Source organism: Electrona antarctica, assembly GCF_951216825.1.
Source record: "Electrona antarctica genome assembly, chromosome: 23".
In the NCBI taxonomy this organism is placed as follows: domain Eukaryota; kingdom Metazoa; phylum Chordata; class Actinopteri; order Myctophiformes; family Myctophidae; genus Electrona; species Electrona antarctica.
The window spans coordinates 2,743,043-2,760,254 of record NC_136804.1 but is presented as its reverse complement, the minus strand read 5'-3'; the positions used below and the strand labels follow the sequence as shown (position 1 = coordinate 2,760,254).

Sequence of the window (17,212 nt, the reverse complement as noted above, 5' to 3'; positions counted from 1 at the left end):
AATCTGATTTCAGATCAACGCTGAGGGTATCTCAATCCATGGAAACACCATCTACATGACATATATAGCCTATATAGGCCATATATTTATTGCGACCGAAAATTAAGCCCCCAAATATGGGCGCCCCAGCCCATATATCTGCGCCCTAACTGGGCCCTAACTGGGCTGGCCCGAGGCCGCACATTTTACGCTCTACCCCGACCCGAAAACGTTAAAAAAAAAAGGAAATCTGGGCATTCCCAGACCTGTTGTTTCAGCGCTTCTCGCTCTCAGGGTGTCTTACTGGTTTACTACATGTTGTGACATGTGTTATAGATGTGTTTTTGGCTTTTTGCCTTTATTGATAGATTTTACAGTATTATGACAGGAAATGGGGGGAAGGTCGTCGGGATCAGGACTCGAACCCGCGACACACCGGATTATCAGCCTAGGTGCCTGGTCCGCTCGTCATAGTATGTCACACATACTATGACATTTGTTTTAGACATGTGACATGTGTGTTTTCTTGTCAGCAACATTACTTTTATGAACCACTTTCAACCTGGCAGGCATCCCTATCTAGGCATATGTCATTAAAAACATTTCAACCATTTTCTCTGTTTTGGAAATAGGGTTTAAGGTAGGGTATATGTCATGTTTGCAGTTCCTCTGTTAAAATAAGTGTTTGTCTGTTAAAATAATAAATGTCTCCATGTCTCTCAGCTCTCAGTAAACAGAAAATCCATTTTCTCAATTTTTCAGGCTGGGATACCAGGATAAACAAGTGAATTTGGAAGTGATGGCACAAAGACACGAACAGACAAAATCGGAACTGGATTACTAGCCTACTCTCTCCTAATTTGCTGAAATTTGACCATCCACCTGCAAATGAAAAATGTTCTGTTTATCAAGAGTTGGAGAGGGGAGAGATCTCACAGCTTTAACAATTAACCTTTAACAAAAACAAACAAACAAACGGTTTTGTTAAACCAAAAGATTCCATAGGCATATAGCCTCCTATATAGCTACCTTCAAGTGGTAACTTATTTTTGCCAGAATTGCCAGTGCCACACATATTTTGTTCTGAAATGCTTCTGCTTTTAGGTTAGGATTAGGTTAGGAATAGGATTAGGAATAGAATAGGATCTCTGAAAATACACGGACCATCTCTCCATGATGATTTCTACAATCAACACAGTACCACAATAATTCCAACGATGAGAATGTGGGATTGTTTTGGAATGTGACGTGTATGTAACAGATTCCAAGTAGATTTCAATTAAGAGGAACCGATATGCTTTTATTTTGTGGAACAACACATGATGAACAGAATGAACGCAAACAGGAAGGACTCTTATTTTGGAAATACTCTACCCCCAGAAGTCGTTTAAATATTCTGGGTGGATTCATTGACGGTCTGAAATACTGTTGCTTAACGGTTTAAAGCGTTAACAAGGGCGAAACATATACAGTACACATCGTTGCACAGCTGTTTCATTGATGCTCTCTTAAGTTATACATCGTCTGTGTCTGAAATGAATAAACGACATAAAAATGGAGGTAAGTTGCTAAGTTAGCACGCTAGCTTGAAAAGCCTTGTTACCCCGGTGTTAAGAATGTCTACATCCCCATAGCAGCTGATAGCCTAGATCACTGGTTCCCAAACTTTTTCATGTCAAGGACCCCCAAATTGACACTAATTACCCTGCGGACCCCTATTTGAAAAATATATGCCAAGATTCTGACGGCTCTTCTGACGGCTCTAGCAGTGATTCTCAACCCGTTTAAATTCAAGGACCCCTTGACATGCATTAGTCTACAGACCCCCATGCATTTAATGGCATTTCTATCTCTGGGACCCCCGATTTATATTAATGTTAATGTAACTGAGAGTGTACAAAGGGAACCAAATGGACCCGTTTGGGTCCATTTGGTTCCATTTGTACACTCTGGAGTTACATATCCCATAAGGGTCCATTTGGTTCCAAACTATCATTTAGCTGGGGACCCCCTGGCCTAGAGGGATGGTCGCACCGTGGTTGGCTACTTTTGGTTTAGATTATACTATTATTATAATGAAAGTTAAGTTATCAAACTCTCTCTCGACTCCAGCGTTAAATCTAGAATAAAAGCCAATATTTACACAGTTCATTTGAATTTAGACCCTCTAAGACGTCAACGGTGCCTTGATTACTCAGTCAGTGCAGTGGTGGAAAGTAACTACGTACATTTACTTTATTTATTTAATATTATTATTTTACTTTGCTGTAGTATTTCCAAATTCCAATACTTTTACTTCTACTCCACTACATTTTTCCTTTTACTCCAGTACATTTTTTTGAAAACTTTAGTTACTAGTTACTAGTTTTAGTCATAGTCTCTTCAATAGTTTTAATTTAGTTTCAGTCACATTTTAGTCACCTGGAATGTTTTAGTGTTAGTCTAGTTTTAGTCGACTAAATCTACAGTAGGCCTACAGTTGATTTAGTCGACTTCCCACAAGGGCACTGGAGGGAGAGCACTCTTATCACTTACTCACTTGCCCTAGCCTTGACGACCTTACAGGCTTATGCAAAGTATAAAAATGTATTTTAGATAGCATGTTATGTAGACAGATGCCCTATAATGTTTATAGTTTCAATATACAGATTATTGATTTTCTATGTATATTCTATATTGACTGATGATTCTATATTTACTTATGATCCTAGATGACTATTTTAATGCATTTGATTTGATGCCTTGTGTTGTCCTTGCTTACTGTAAATTGCTCTGGATTAAGAGCGTTTGCTAAAATGCCTAAATTGTCAAAAAATGTAATTGTATAACTGAATAGCTCTCCACCACTGGATAAAACATTGAGAACCACTGTACCAGCATATACCCATCTCCAATAACAATATATCTTCCATACAGGTGTCTATGCTGTCCCTCTTCCTCTGGCCTCTCTGAGGCTGCTGGCCTCGCCCCTCCAGCTGACCTATGCCTACATCTGGCAGGTCATGAAGCAGAGGGACGTCAGACAGTACAGCAAGGTGGAGGAGTTTGTTGCCGCTGTGATAGACACCCGTCAAGATCTCCTGAGATTCAAGCAGAGTGCCCAGCTCCTCCTGGGACTGAGGGCACGGGTGAGAGCTCCTTGTCATGCATATGTCTTTGTGTACAGTATGTGCATGTCGGTCATCCATGCAAGCACGTCATTCGACTGTTTTGTCTGTGTGTCTGTTCAACAGCCAATCTGGCATACCTTTAGAGCCATATCTCTTGTACATGCTTACAGCAGGCCAATGACCTCAAATTTGAATATTTTTATTCAATGTATAAAGAAAACTGGCACTCAACATTAACGTTTTGAAGATCAGCCGGAGAATTGGAGCGGCAGGGGCGGTATTGGCAGTCCCTGTACCGCACTGTTATGACGAAAAGAGAGTTGAGCCAGAAGGCAAAGCTCTCTGTCTACCGAGCAATTTTCGTTCCTACTCTCACCTATGGTCATGAAGTGAGGGTCATGACCGAAAGAATAAGGTGGCGAATACAAGCGGCCGAAATGAGTTTTCTCCGACGGGTGGCTGGCATCTCCCTTAGAGATAGAGTGAGAAGTTCAGTCACGCCAGGGAGACTCGGAGTAGAGCCGCTGCTCCTTCACCTGGAAAGGAGCCAGCTTAGGTGGTTCGGGCGTCTCCCTAGGGAGATCCTCGATGCACGTCCCACTGGGAGGAGACCCCGGGGCAGACCAAGGCGCAGATGGAGGGATTTCATCGACTCACTGGCCTTGAAACGCCTCGGGATCCCCCAGGAGGAAGTTACTAATGTTGCTCTGGAGAGGAATGTCTGGAGCTCTCTGGTGGAGCTGTTGCCCCCGCGACCCGACCACGTTTTGGTCGAACCCAGGTTTCTTAAAGGGGAATACCACACATTTTCAGGTATATTAATGACATAGTAAAATGTTGAAAATTAGTGGTATTCCCCTTTAAGCAAAACGTACATTAGTTGTCAAGCTAAGTATTTGTAATTTTGTATAAGCTCTTTTCCATTCTGGACACATTCCTCAAAACAAACGGCATAGTTGAGGTCTTGATTGTATTGGTGAGAACTGGCAACCTGGTTGGCAGTGGTCATACATTTTGTCCAATTCCATGTTTTTGATTCTCTGTGTTGTAGATCATTTTGGAGTTGCTCCAAACAGAGGATAGCCCGGACTCCGAGACCATTCAGGCTCTGATCGAGAAACTTGACGTTGGTGTCACCAAGGTAATACCAGTAAGACGCCCTGAGGGCGAGAGGCGACCTCGTCCTAAAGGGTGATACAACAGGTCTGGGAATGCCCATATATGGACCCTTTTTTGTGTTTGTTAAGGCCGGGCCTTCGTTTTCGGGCCTGACTGTGCTAATGACTTTGGGGCGGGCCCGTCTAGAGTTTGAATGGACAGGTATCGCACGCACGCACACACACACACACACACACACACACACACACACACACACACACACACACACACACACACACACACACTCCCTGAGCGGGTTGTTAAAATTGGCGATCGACTATCGATACAAAACAACAAATGTGTGTTGTATTTATTTGCAGAATGATTTAGAGGTGCAGCAATGTCAGGCTAACTTCACGGAGGTGGTCCAGATGCTGCTTAAAAACCCAGGACAGAGGAAACAGTTCTTCCAGGTAAAAGTCAATCTGAAGGAAGCCGCCTAATCATGTAATGAATATATATTTAATTATCTAGTTCTAGTCTTTAGTAATGACAACTGATGCACAATCATATGGCAAATATGCACAAGTGGAAACAAACACATTGAAAATAATGAAAAACGCACCAGGATTGTCTGTAGCTGACTGGATAGTGCATCGACCACATATTTTTGATTCCACATGGAGGATTGTTGCACACACACACACACACACACACACACACACACACACACACACCTGATAAAAGGTAGATTTGCATGTAACTGTATATGGGATGCAATAACATATTGCATTTATTTCACCGAAACCTACACCATAGCACTGCCATTTAAGTGTGTGTGTGTGCGTGTGTGTGTGTGTGCGCGCGTGCGTGTGTTTTCTCTCAGGATGACTTCCCTGTGAAGTATGGCTCCAGTTTTGACACAGATCTCCAAGCCCTGATAGCAGGGCTGGTGTGTAAGCTGGAACAACTGCTTCCTGTACCCAACCTGTCCCAGGTAGCTACAGTGGTACAACAGCCTGATTTATGAACAACATACTGTGTATAGACAAATTCACAGAGGCTTGCCTGGGTGCGGCCATTACTGAGGTGTACCATTAAGCGCAGCAGCACTGATTAGCTACACCTGGCCTACGGAGCACCTGCTCCATGGATTACCCCTCAGTAATGGCCGCGCCCAGGGCACCCCTCTGTGAATTTGTCTATAGAACTGTGTCCTCGGAACTGAAAATGGTACCCTACCTAACTAGGGGCGACACACAGCATAATGCACACAGGGTAGCACCTGTTTACCTCTAGACTTGGTAAACAGGGTCTGAGTTCGCTCTGTAGTAGTCTGTACTGTACTGACAGACTTTTTTCCCTGTCCACCAAATCTCTTCACCATAAACAGCCGATCTACAAGCTTGTCGATCTACTAGTTTTGGATAATGTTCGCCCCCAGAATAATGATGCTGATTAAGTGGTTAACTACTGCCCGGCGTGCCCGCTACTGCAATATTTTCATTGGTACCCGTCCCGAAATACATGAGTTTGACCATTTCAGCACTGCGGCCCGTGGCACAGTGGGCTGGGCTAAATGCCGATCAGTGTTAATAAATAGATGCCTATATTTAGAGCACCTGCCATTAAGGTTTTTAAATGGCGTACTCCTCTGAGAGACTGTCATTTAGGCTGTCACTAAGTTGTTCACACTGACGACAGCCCATGCTGCCCAGTCAGAAATGCACTCTTGATGTAGGGGGAAAAATAGGAGAAGATCACGGATGCAGCCCTGAGTGACCCCAGTCAACAAATTCTATAGGGTTGACTGATATGTTATGATATGATTCAAAAGCCTTTATTTTTTACCCCTGTCAATTACTCACCCCATGGAGTTTTTGTCACATTCCTTTTATTTATTTTTATCCCACGATTTGCTACACTCCCTCTGCCAACCTGGGGTGAGCAACGGACTGACCTCATGCTACCTTCTATAGAGGGTATGCACATGACATCATCGTACCTGGAAGTTATGCGGGAACGCCCACTGAGTGGCAAAAAACTACTTTCTGGCCTTGACAGCCCATTCACCTAAACAGAAAAGTCCTGTCTGATTGCATTAAACAATGTTAAACTCACCAACATTGCAGCTGTACGAAAAGCTTGAATTATCCTCTTTCTATCTGCAAAGTTTTTCTTTCATAAACATCCACCATAGAAACGTTATGAGCTACTTTCTGTCAAGAAATGCCCTGCATTTGATTATTTTTCTAAGTGTCAGAGTTTGGAAGTGCTTGTTTTTAATAACACAACATTTGACTGCCTCCTGCATTATGTGACATTTAGAAACGGGTGGTACGCAGGACGGTTGAGTGATTTCCAACGAGCGCTTCCAAACTCCAACACTCCATGCTGCTCAATGTTTTGCCACTCAGTCTAGATGAGGGGGGCGTGTCCTGATGGGAAAATCATGCATGTGCATACTCTCTATACATGAGGAGTCCAAGCTGCTTCTTTTCACCTGACAGGGGGAGTTTCCCCGGCTGTCCGACGTAGTGCGTGGAAGGAACACGTTATTCCGACCAGTTCCTTTCCCCTCCATCAGGTGCCCCGGCAGGCAGTTTAGAGACCAGGATTACTGCATTTTTTTTTGTGAGGGTACCTGCCCTAGGGGACACGGGGAGAACATGCAAACTCCACACAGAAAGGCCCTTATGCCAACCCCACGTAGAGAGAACACGCCCCCCAGCGCCCACATCGTCCCCAGTGGGAATCGAACCCTGGACTTTCTAGCTGTGAGGCGACAGCGCTACCGACTGCGCCACCGTGTTCCCTTTGTCACATTCCTAAGCCAATAATTTGATAACTTCCGGTAGGAGACACAAAGGGACCATAGTGCCACCATAGAGAACGACTGCTGGTCATCAAATTATTGGCTTAGGAATGCGACCAAAAAATCCAAATCATTTTGGGGGTGAACTGTCCGTCCCTTTTCATGTTTCAGGTTATGTAGCAAAACAAAAATGTAAAAACAGTGTGTGGTTGGAATTAAAGGCTTCAGTTTCAGTTTCAGTTCATCCCAAGATACATTATTATTACTAAAGGTGATCCGAGCACTCAAAAAGTAAAAAATGAGGAGAGGGTACTGGGTAGGATAAAAAAGATGTTACTTTATCTATAAAGGTTAACCCATTTTGGGTGGGAACCCCTTTTGGTGTTCTAAGCATTATGTTATACTTTAGCGCGGCACCGAGTGCCGTGCTATGAACTTGTGAAAATGTGCCTCAAATCTTTGAATATATATTATTACAGAGTGAACATTTTAACTCAAATCTTTGCTTCTGGGGAGGTCCCTGGAACAACACCACTGATACAGAAACATAAGATTTTTCAGGATTTTTAAGACATTTTTTAAATTTCGACGTCAGGCCTAAATGGGTTAAAAGAAGCCTGACTTCTTTTAACTTTTATAAATAAAGTACATCTTTTTTATTGTCTTTAGTATTCCAGTCTCACTGATCTTTGAAGCACCAGCCTACTTTATATTATTGTTTTTTAACATCTCCATCGAGCACCTGGTTGATTTTCTTTTTGTCGCTTGCTTTACTATTACTATTTATGTTCATTCTCTCTGGCTCTGTCTCCTATCTCCACTCAGCTGGGTGACATGATCTCTACTGCACCGTCCGACCTGGAGGCATGTGGGCAGTACATCCCTGACCCCAATGACCTCAAGACCCTCCTCCAGCACCAGAAACCCAGAGCAATACATGGTAGTTTTTCATTTGAGCATCTGCACTTGTAGTATTTAATACTGGACTTGTAGCCTGGCTAATAAGCCCGGCGAATTTGCGCTTGGCAAAAACAAAAAAAAAGCTGCACGACAGTGGGACATTAGTCTGGCTTACTAGCCAGGCTACTGGACTTGCACCATTGTCGAGAAACGCAGTAAGGCTGCCTCGGTGTTCTTGAAAAGTGCTCATTCGATTGACTTCACACTCCCATCGCACTCCCTCGGCTATACACCAGACAAGTTTAACGATTCTTGACAGACAGACAGTGTCTGTCTGTCTGTCTGTCAGACAGACAGACAGACAGACACAAAAACAGGGATTCCTTGGATTTATAGGTAGATTTATGTTAATTCACTGTATAATCCTTCTTTTTCCTCATCTGTAAACCCTTTTAAAGCCAATGCAGTATTTCATATAAAAGTTCCATGGCCACCTCAGTTTACAGAACAATAAGAATATACTCTGTAATGTGTTTCGCGTCAGTTCCACATCAGCGCATGTTTAAGCCATTTAGGCCTGACGTCGAAATAAAAAAAAGGTCTTCTGAAAGAATATATATTCAAAGATTTGTGCCGCATTTTCACGATTTAAAAAAAAATAGCAGACCTACAAGCTCGTAACGCGCCACTCAGTGGCGCGCTATGAGCTTGTAGATCTGCTATTTTTCAATAGCTAAAGTATAACATAATGCTTAGTTAAAACACCAAAAAGGGTTCCCGCCCAAAATGGGTGATGGACAGAAAGGTTATTAAGTTAGACGTTTCATTTACTGTGCAGGCTTATATAGAAATAATTTGAAAGAAGTCCAGAGATGTTTTTATTGTCTCCACCAGGCCGAAGGCATGGGGAGAGAGTATGTTTTGCACTCCGTCCGTGTGTGTGTGTGTCCTTCCGTCCTTCCTTCCTTCCATCCTTCCGTCCTTCCGTCCGTCCGTTATCAGCTTATCTCCGGCACCGTTGGCCCGATCCATGCCAAACTGTGCACACACACTCCCTGGATGCCAACGACGAACCTCTGCCCCAAATATTCCTCAACGGCCTGTTATAGCGCCACCATGAGGCCGATTTAGGCAAAACACATTTCTGTAGATAACTCGTACACATTTTATCCATACATCACACAATTTGGTATACACTATCTCCATAGTCATGTGATCAACACAGATCTGCACAATTTCCCATCTTCTATCCTGATTGGCTAAGATTGGCTTCCAAAGCTCACATGATTGGTCCGTTTCGAACAAAATGCCACAAATCACAAACACAGTGTCCAATTTCCATGAAATGATACACGCACATTTCCACTAGGCCGAGGACGACATGCCACAATTTTTTCCCCAAATCAGCCTCACGGTGGCACTATAACAGGCCAATTCCGGTTTTTACCTATAACTGAATCGACAACTTATGTATGCGCATGTTAGTCGCACAGATTTCATCCAAATCTCACGCAAATCGGTACACATGATCTCTGTAGTCATGTGATCAAGACGAGCCTGTTGGATTTCTCAGATTCTAGACTGATTAGCTAAGATTGCCTTCCAAAGTTTTCAGGAGTAGCCTGTTTTGTACAAAATGCTGCACATGTCCTGCTCATCCAGAATTCTATCCTCAGAGATGCTATGAGTGATCTGACTCTGCATTTCCTCAACAAAATGAAGACAATTGTTGCAAGAAACAAACAAACAAACAAACAAACAAACATGTTTATATTACTACTAAACATTTTGCCAAACATCACACACACTCCTATCCTCCTGGTGGAGACCTGTGCCCAGAAGGGCACTTTTTCTAGTTAAACATCAATTCAGAACACTTTTGGGAGAAGGATAGGAACTGATGATCAGCCTTGATATCCACCTGTAGCACTACAGCATATAGATTACTGAGCCTTAACCCATTTAGACCTGACGTCGAAATTTTAAAAATGTCTTCTAAATCCTGACAGTTTTCTGAAAAACCCATGTTTCTGTGTCAGTGGTGCTCAAACATTTTCATGTCAAGGACCCCCAGAAATATATGTATTTGGCCACCGACCCCCATCTGAAAATCTGATATTCCAGGAACCCCTCAGAAGCAAAGATATGAGTTCAATACGTTCGCTCTGAAAGAATATATATTCAAAGATCTGCACCACATTTTTCAAAAATAGCAGATCTACAAGCTCGTAGCGCAGCACTCTGTGCCGTGCTATGAGCTTGTAGATCTGCTATTTTTCAACAGCTAAAGTGTAACAATGCTTACAACACCAAAAGGGGTTCCCGTTCAGAATGGGTTAAAGTAACATTTCACCCATTCGGAAGTTTCATCTTAACCCATCGTTTCCCTCTGGTCCCTTTTGCGTTTGCAGCCATCACATCCACTGTGGGCAACTGCGTCTTCTCGGCACTCTCCTTCTGTCCCGCCGCAGTGGAACCGCCAAAGTCACCGGAGGTCGCCCTGAGTGTAGCGAGCCCTGCAGCGTTCAGTGACATAGAAGACCTGGGAGAGATGTCCAGAGACTCGGACCACCCTCGGGTGACGGAAAGCCCTGCCGCTCCCACAGACGGAGGAACGAGTAGCATCGATGCTACATCTGCAGACCCTGCTGCGCCCGAGACGAATCAGGAACACACCGCTGCTGAGACAAACACTGCAGCAGCGACACCAGTAGCCAGCACAAGTCAGGAGAACACTCGAGAGGTCTCTGGGACTAAAGAGTACACGCGTATCCAGGACAGAGTAGAGACTAGTGAAGAGCTGCAAACGACACCCTTACTCGGAATGCCGCCAGAGTCACCACCAGAGCCAAGGCAGTCTCCCATGTTGATCCCTCTGAAGATCATTCCCATGGCGATAAGGGATGATTCTGCCTCGCCGAATGAAGGAAGCACAGAAACCAGCGTCCCACAGAAGCCACAGACTCAGCGAGTCACGCTGCAGCAGTGGGTCTCCCAAATAGCTATTAACTCCCTGTCACTCCCAGCCCTGCCACCCTTAATTCCATACAAGTTAGATGATGTGAGGGCAGGGCCCAGCGAGAAACAGGAGGTGAACAGCGAGAAACGGGAAGTGAACTTGAATGAAAAAAAGACTAAGTTGGTGTCTAAGCCCCCAAAAGACGCCAGGGTCACCTGTGAAGTTTGCAGAAAGAGATTTCCCAGACAGGCTCAGCTGGAAGACCACCAGCGCATACATACGGGCGAGAAGCCGTACCCGTGCTCAACGTGCAGCCGGACATTTCGGACGGAGGCCATGCTGACGTACCATCAGAAGATCCACACTGGTGCGCGGCCGTACAACTGCGGCCACTGCGCCCGGGGTTTCATGAGACTGCAGACCCTCAGGCGGCACATAAGGTTCCATGTCACTCAGAAACCTTTCTACTGTGAGATCTGCAACAAGGGCTTCACACAGAGTCCTTACTTCAAGAAGCACATGGAGTGCCACACCAGCACGAGGAGCTTCCACTGCAAGCATTGCAAAAAGACTTTCCCGACCCAATTCAAACTGACAAACCACGAGCGCTGGCACACGAGGGAGCGTTCGCACATGTGCGAACGCTGCGGCAAGAGCTTCACTTTGCCCTCCATGCTGAGGAGGCACATGGGCTACCACTATGGTAACAGGCAGTACTTGTGCTCGAAGTGTGGCAAGACCTTCGTCTACGAGTCGGACATGAAGAAGCACCAGCGCTACCACGTGGCAAGGATCCAGACGCCATGCACCGTCTGCCCGAAGACATTCGGTACCAAATACGCCATGACGGTTCACATGCGGATCCACACCCAGGAGAAACCCTACCAATGTCCCATCTGCCAAAAGTTCTTCAGACAGTTCGGGAACCTGCAGGTGCACAAGCGGCTGCACACAGACGATCGACCCTACAGCTGTGAGATCTGCGGGAGAACCTACAAGCTGTCCTCCCACCTGAACGTCCATAAGAAGTCGCACACGTGCGAGCGGCCCTGGACATGTGACATTTGCGGGAAGGGGTTCCCCATCCCGGGCCGCCTGAAGAAGCACATGCTGACGCACATCAAGGAGGAGGCTTCGGGGGGCTCCAGTAAACGGCAACCCAGGAGCAAGCACAGGAAACGCCCTCTGAAGACAAAGTAAAATGATGATAGCAATTGTAATAATGTTGTGTAATAACTGTTTTTCCATCCGGGGATCTTAGAATGTCAGCTGTGTTTAGTGTAAGCTCTGTGGGGTGCAAAGGATGGACCTTTTAGTTGTGGTGTTTTGGTGTCTCACACTACGTTATCACTTAGATTCCGCTGAGCTGCCACTGAGCTCAAAACGCCTCCCGACGGGGTTGTGACCCTGTAGATCTGTTAACAAAAACTAAGGCCATTTTCTTTATCATTATTTAGCTTCAATTTTTAAATTTTAAATGCACAAAACAGTTTCAGACTTTCAGTTTAAGTTATAGGGTTTTATTTTTTTTAAGATTTAGTTTTTTGGCTTTTCTGCCTTTTATTGATAATATCAAGTGAAGATTGACAGGAAAGAGGGAGGGGGAGAGACATGCAGCAAAGGTCGCCATGAACGGGACTCGAACACGCAACGCGCTGTAGAGCCAAAGCTTATTTGTGGCACCCGGACCACTTGGCCAGCGGGCGCCCCAAGTTGTGTGTGTGTGTGTGTGTGTGTGTGTGTGTGTGTGTGTGTGTGTGTGTGTGTGTGTGTGTGTGTGTGTGTGTGTGTGTGTGTGTGTGTGTGTGTGTGTGTGTGTGTGTGTGTGTGTGTGTGTGTGTGTGTGTGTGTGTGTGTGTGTGTGTGTGTGTGTGTAAAGCCTTGTTTAAATTTCTATTTCAGTTAGCTAAAATGTTTTATTTTGTTCTATTATAGTTTAAGTTTTGAGTTATTTTGTTAGTTTTAGTTAACACCCCGAGCGGCATAAAAGGAGTTCTCCCTCCTATCAAATAGTAACGCCCAGCACTCCGGACAGAGGAGATTTATTTATATCAATACCGATCGCATCACTCCACAGGCTGGGAGCGTCCGTTGGGCAACATTCAATGTCATTTCCGGTTGGGACGTCATCGAAAATGTTCCCTCCCATTTTAGCCGATCAGATCGAAAATCTTAAAACATGGATAACTCTTGATCTAAATCATTCCGTCCAATTCAAAGCAAAGATTATGTTTTAGACGGCCCATCGCGGTCCCGCCGCTAGTCGCGTTGTTGTCGATCGCCTCGGGAGTGTTTTGGCTACATCTACATCCGGGATAGCGCCTGGTGCGTCGCTAAATGTGCTCCCGTTGCTGCAAATCGCTGGGCGCTCTGATTTAATGGTCCTAAATGCCATAGATATTATAAAAAATAGATGCCTCACTGGCCGTTGCAGTTCATTGGAGCGACGTGTATCCCAATGAAGGTGGAAGTGCAGTGCTGAAGCCTTTTTTTTTTTTAACAAATCTCATGACAATATACATTACAATACAAAACAAGAAAAAACAAACAAAGTTATTAACAATACAACATCAGAGCCAGGGGGGATTAGATTACTAACAGAAAACATTAAAGAGTGAACACAAAGCAACAGTTCTCCGCAGCTTTCTTATTTAGAAGTGCTGAAAGCATTTGCTGAAGGCGACTGCGTCGCTGCCCAAGTGACGTCACTCATGCGACTCCTCCATGTCTCTCGCTGTCACTCAAGTGACTACTGGCCAATCACAGCGCGTCTTTTCCGGGACTTATGTTACACACGCGGAAGCTTGACAAGCTTCCGCTAATGCTTTGCAAGGAATGTCGGGAAAATTGTGCCTTCAATGGTGACACGCGCCTCAGAGCCGGAAAGGGCGTCTACGTATATATGTCTATGCTAAATACCCCCGGGCGTTCATGGTGTTAACTATAATAACCTTGCTCCATACAGGCCGCCGCCAATGGTCAAGACGCCGTGCCCCATGTGCGGCAAGGTGTTCACCAAATACACCATGAGGATCCACATGAGGATCCACACCCAGGAGAAACCCTACCAATGCAACATGTGCAAGAAGGCTTTCACCCAGATCGGCAACCTTCTGGTCAGTGCTGGAAAGCAACTAAATGTAGCTTTACTCAAGCACTGTACTTATGTGCAATATGTCAATTTGTAGTATAGAGGGTATGCACATGACATCATCGTACCTGGAAGTTATGCGGGAACGCCCACTGAGTGGCAAAAAAACGACTTTCTGGCCTTGACAGCCCATTATCCAAACAGAAAAGTCCTGTCTGATTGCATTAAACAATGTCAAACTCACCAACATTGCAGCTGTACGAAAAGCTTGAATTATCCTCTTTCTATCTGTAAAGTTTTTGTATCATAAAAATCCACCATAGAAACGTTATGAACTACTTTCTGTCAAGAAATGCCCTGCATTTGATTATTAAGTGTCAGAGTTTGGAAGTGCTTGTTTTCAATAACACAACATTTTGCTGCCTCCTGCATCATGTGACATTTAGAAACAGGTGGTACGCAGGACGGTTGAGTGATTTCAAACGAGCGCTTCCAAACTCCAACACTCCATGCTGCTCAATGTTTTGCCACTCAGTCTAGATGAGGGGGGCGTGTCCTGATGGGAAAATCATGCATGTGCATACTCTATTGAAATTGATTCAAATATGTCTAGATGCAAATGTTTTTATTTTTTGACACCACCGCCAGGTGCACAAGAGGCTGCACACGGATGAGCGGCCCTACAGTTGTGACGTCTGTGGAAGAACCTACAAGCTGTCCTCCCACCTGAACGTCCACAAGAAGTCACACACAGGTAGGACTGCAAGTGTTATTTTTAAACATATGTTTTAAATCAATATTTTATACCTTGCTATACAACGGTGTGGCAGAAGTATTGCCAATCGACAAGCTCACAGTGCGTTGTGATGTGACACGTCGTGTGCTTGTCAATTGGCTATTTGCTTGTAGATCTCATAGCTTGTAGATCTGCTATTTTTGAAAAAGGCGTGAAAATGCGGCGCAAATCTTTGAATATAATAATTTTTCAGATCGAACGTTTTTCTTTTCTTTTTTTTAAACTTTATTGCCATTAAAAGATAATTTACAGGCAATTTGTTTCATATTAGATAATGTTCATTTTCTCTCCGTTCATTTTTTTTTAAGTGTAAAAGCAAAATAAGTAACATTACACTAATTTCACTAAAGAAGAATACATGCACACGTTACATGCATACGTTTATACACACACACTTCAGATCTAACGAGGACAAGAAAAAACACAAAAATACATAGAAAAGTAATAATATTGTTTGCCTTGTGAGTGCCTTGGGGGTGAACTTTTCCCTGTGATATGGGAAGTTTTAAGGAAGGGTATCTGGGCGGCAGCTCTACCCATTTGTAGAATCTGCTTCCAGATATTCTGCCACTAACTCCCATATCCTTTTGAAGTTAGGAAGCTTAATTTGTTATTTCTTATATATCTGTTTAACTTTTTGCAGTGTCACAATCTTTCTTGCAACTGTCAACAGAGCGAACCTTTTTAACTCAAATCTTTGCTTCTGGGGGGGTTCCTGGAACAACATATTTTCAGATGGGGGGTCGGCAGCCAATTCCATATATTTTTTGGGGTTCTTGTCATGAAAATGTTTGAGAACGACTGACACATACATAGCAACATAGGTTTTACAGAAAACTGTCAGCATTTAGATGGCATTTGTAGAATCGTCCTCAGGTCTAAAACTGTTGCACACCCTCTCCACACAGGAGAGCGGCCCTGGAAGTGTGAACTTTGCGAGAAGGGCTTCTCCATCCCGGGGACCCTGAAGAAGCACATGCTGACACACACCAGGGAGCAGGCTCCGGTGGGCTCCGGCAAACAAATTCACAGGAGAAAATACAAGAAACACACAGGGAAAACGGAAAAGTTCGAGGACGATAGCGATGTTTATTAACGTTGTCAAATGTTGCTTTTTCTTGTCGATAAATGGATTATTGCAGGGGTTCTCAATCTATTCTGAATCATGTTATATTATCATTAAAAAGAAATTGCCAATTATTTGGGCTCTGGCCCAAATTACAGCGTAATTTGGGCCAATTGGCGATTTTCGGCCAAGAGATTTGGTATAAAATTATGATTTGCCGCCTGGAATTTATGCTGGGTGAATTTCTTCCATAGACGACTTATTTTGAAAAAGAAAGAAATTCCTTATACTACAGTGTCACTGTTTGGCATTTTATATAATCGTGGCAGGTGCCTACTGCACAAGGCTTTGCCATTTAATTAAATATTTATACTTTCCCCCCCCCCCCCTTTTTTTAAACATTCCATTAAACAAACATCTAAATGAAATGAAATCTGCATGGAATGACAGATAAATAAATTCCTTTGGCTACTGTGACATACAGTACTTTTCCACGTTGTCTTTGTTTTTGAGCTGTATTTAACTTACACTTGAAATTATTTATCAGAAGAAATGTATGAAGGGATAAAAAACAAAGAATAAATATGCAAAATCAACTTGAGGGGTTTATTTATATGCCAGGTATTGTATACACATTAAGTGTTGTATATTAATCTGATACTTCACACCCAAGCTGTTATACAAATACAAAGTTAAAGGGTAATTGATCATCAATTTATGTATTATTGTTTTGGTTTTTGTTTCGTTTGTACACTTCCAGAGTTGCATACCAAAAATATCCTATGTGGCATTGCTGGAGTCAGAACATTGGCTAAAATTGACCATTTTAAATAAACTATTATTATGGCAGATAGGGCTCTATTTCCGTCCATGCTAAACCCCTTATCCCTAAACTACTTTGCCTATTTTATTTTACTATTTTGAAAAACATTTTGAATACCGGTAGTTAAAATAGCCAATCTACATCGACACCTTGAGACCTTGTAGATTATTCAAAATTTTTACAAATATAAAATAGTAAAACAAGCAAAGTAGTTTAGGTATAAGGGGTTTAGCATGGACGAAAATAGAGCCCACAGTTCCATATTAGTTTATTGTGGGGTTAAGTTAAGTACCAAAAACAAACTGGAAGCTACGCTTTGCTGCCATCTAGTGGATTTCCCCTCCAAATTGCTTACTGCTTTAATTGATTGATTGGAAACTTTATTACACAGCACAGGGGGAAAAAATACATGTGAATAATTGCTTTGAAAATACTATGTTGTAAAGAAAAATCAATAAACATATGTTTTTTTACAACAGTTAAGCACAGGAAAGTACAGTTCAATACAAGGTCTGCTAACAGGATTAGAAACCCAGAAAGGCTTGTTTCCATTGGGGTCCTCCATTTTCAATTCA

The 17,212-nt window shown here is 43.5% G+C and overlaps 1 protein-coding gene across 1 annotated transcript; it reads left to right on the top strand.

Moving 5' to 3' along the window:
• The first annotated feature begins 1,335 nt into the window (after nucleotides 1–1,335).
• On the top strand, nucleotides 1,336–16,723 carry LOC306916687 (uncharacterized protein). The gene is made up of 10 exons (XM_079494679.1): nucleotides 1,336–1,539; nucleotides 2,896–3,107; nucleotides 4,141–4,230; nucleotides 4,568–4,660; nucleotides 5,074–5,184; nucleotides 7,828–7,942; nucleotides 10,314–12,057; nucleotides 13,827–13,977; nucleotides 14,601–14,706; nucleotides 15,657–16,723. The coding sequence occupies exons 1-10, from the start codon at nucleotides 1,515–1,517 to the stop codon at nucleotides 15,842–15,844; spliced, it is 2,835 nt and encodes a 944-aa protein (XP_079350805.1). The 5' UTR covers nucleotides 1,336–1,514; the 3' UTR covers nucleotides 15,845–16,723.
• The last annotated feature ends 489 nt before the right edge of the window (nucleotides 16,724–17,212 follow it).

Coding starts and splice junctions, on each gene's coding strand:
- LOC306916687 (XM_079494679.1), top strand. CDS start 1,515: ATGAATAAACGACATAAAAATGGAG. Junction 4,661..5,073: donor AGAGGAAACAGTTCTTCCAG/GTAAAAGTCAAT, acceptor GTTTTCTCTCAG/GATGACTTCCCTGTGAAGTA. Junction 12,058..13,826: donor AAACGCCCTCTGAAGACAAA/GTAAAATGATGA, acceptor TGCTCCATACAG/GCCGCCGCCAATGGTCAAGA.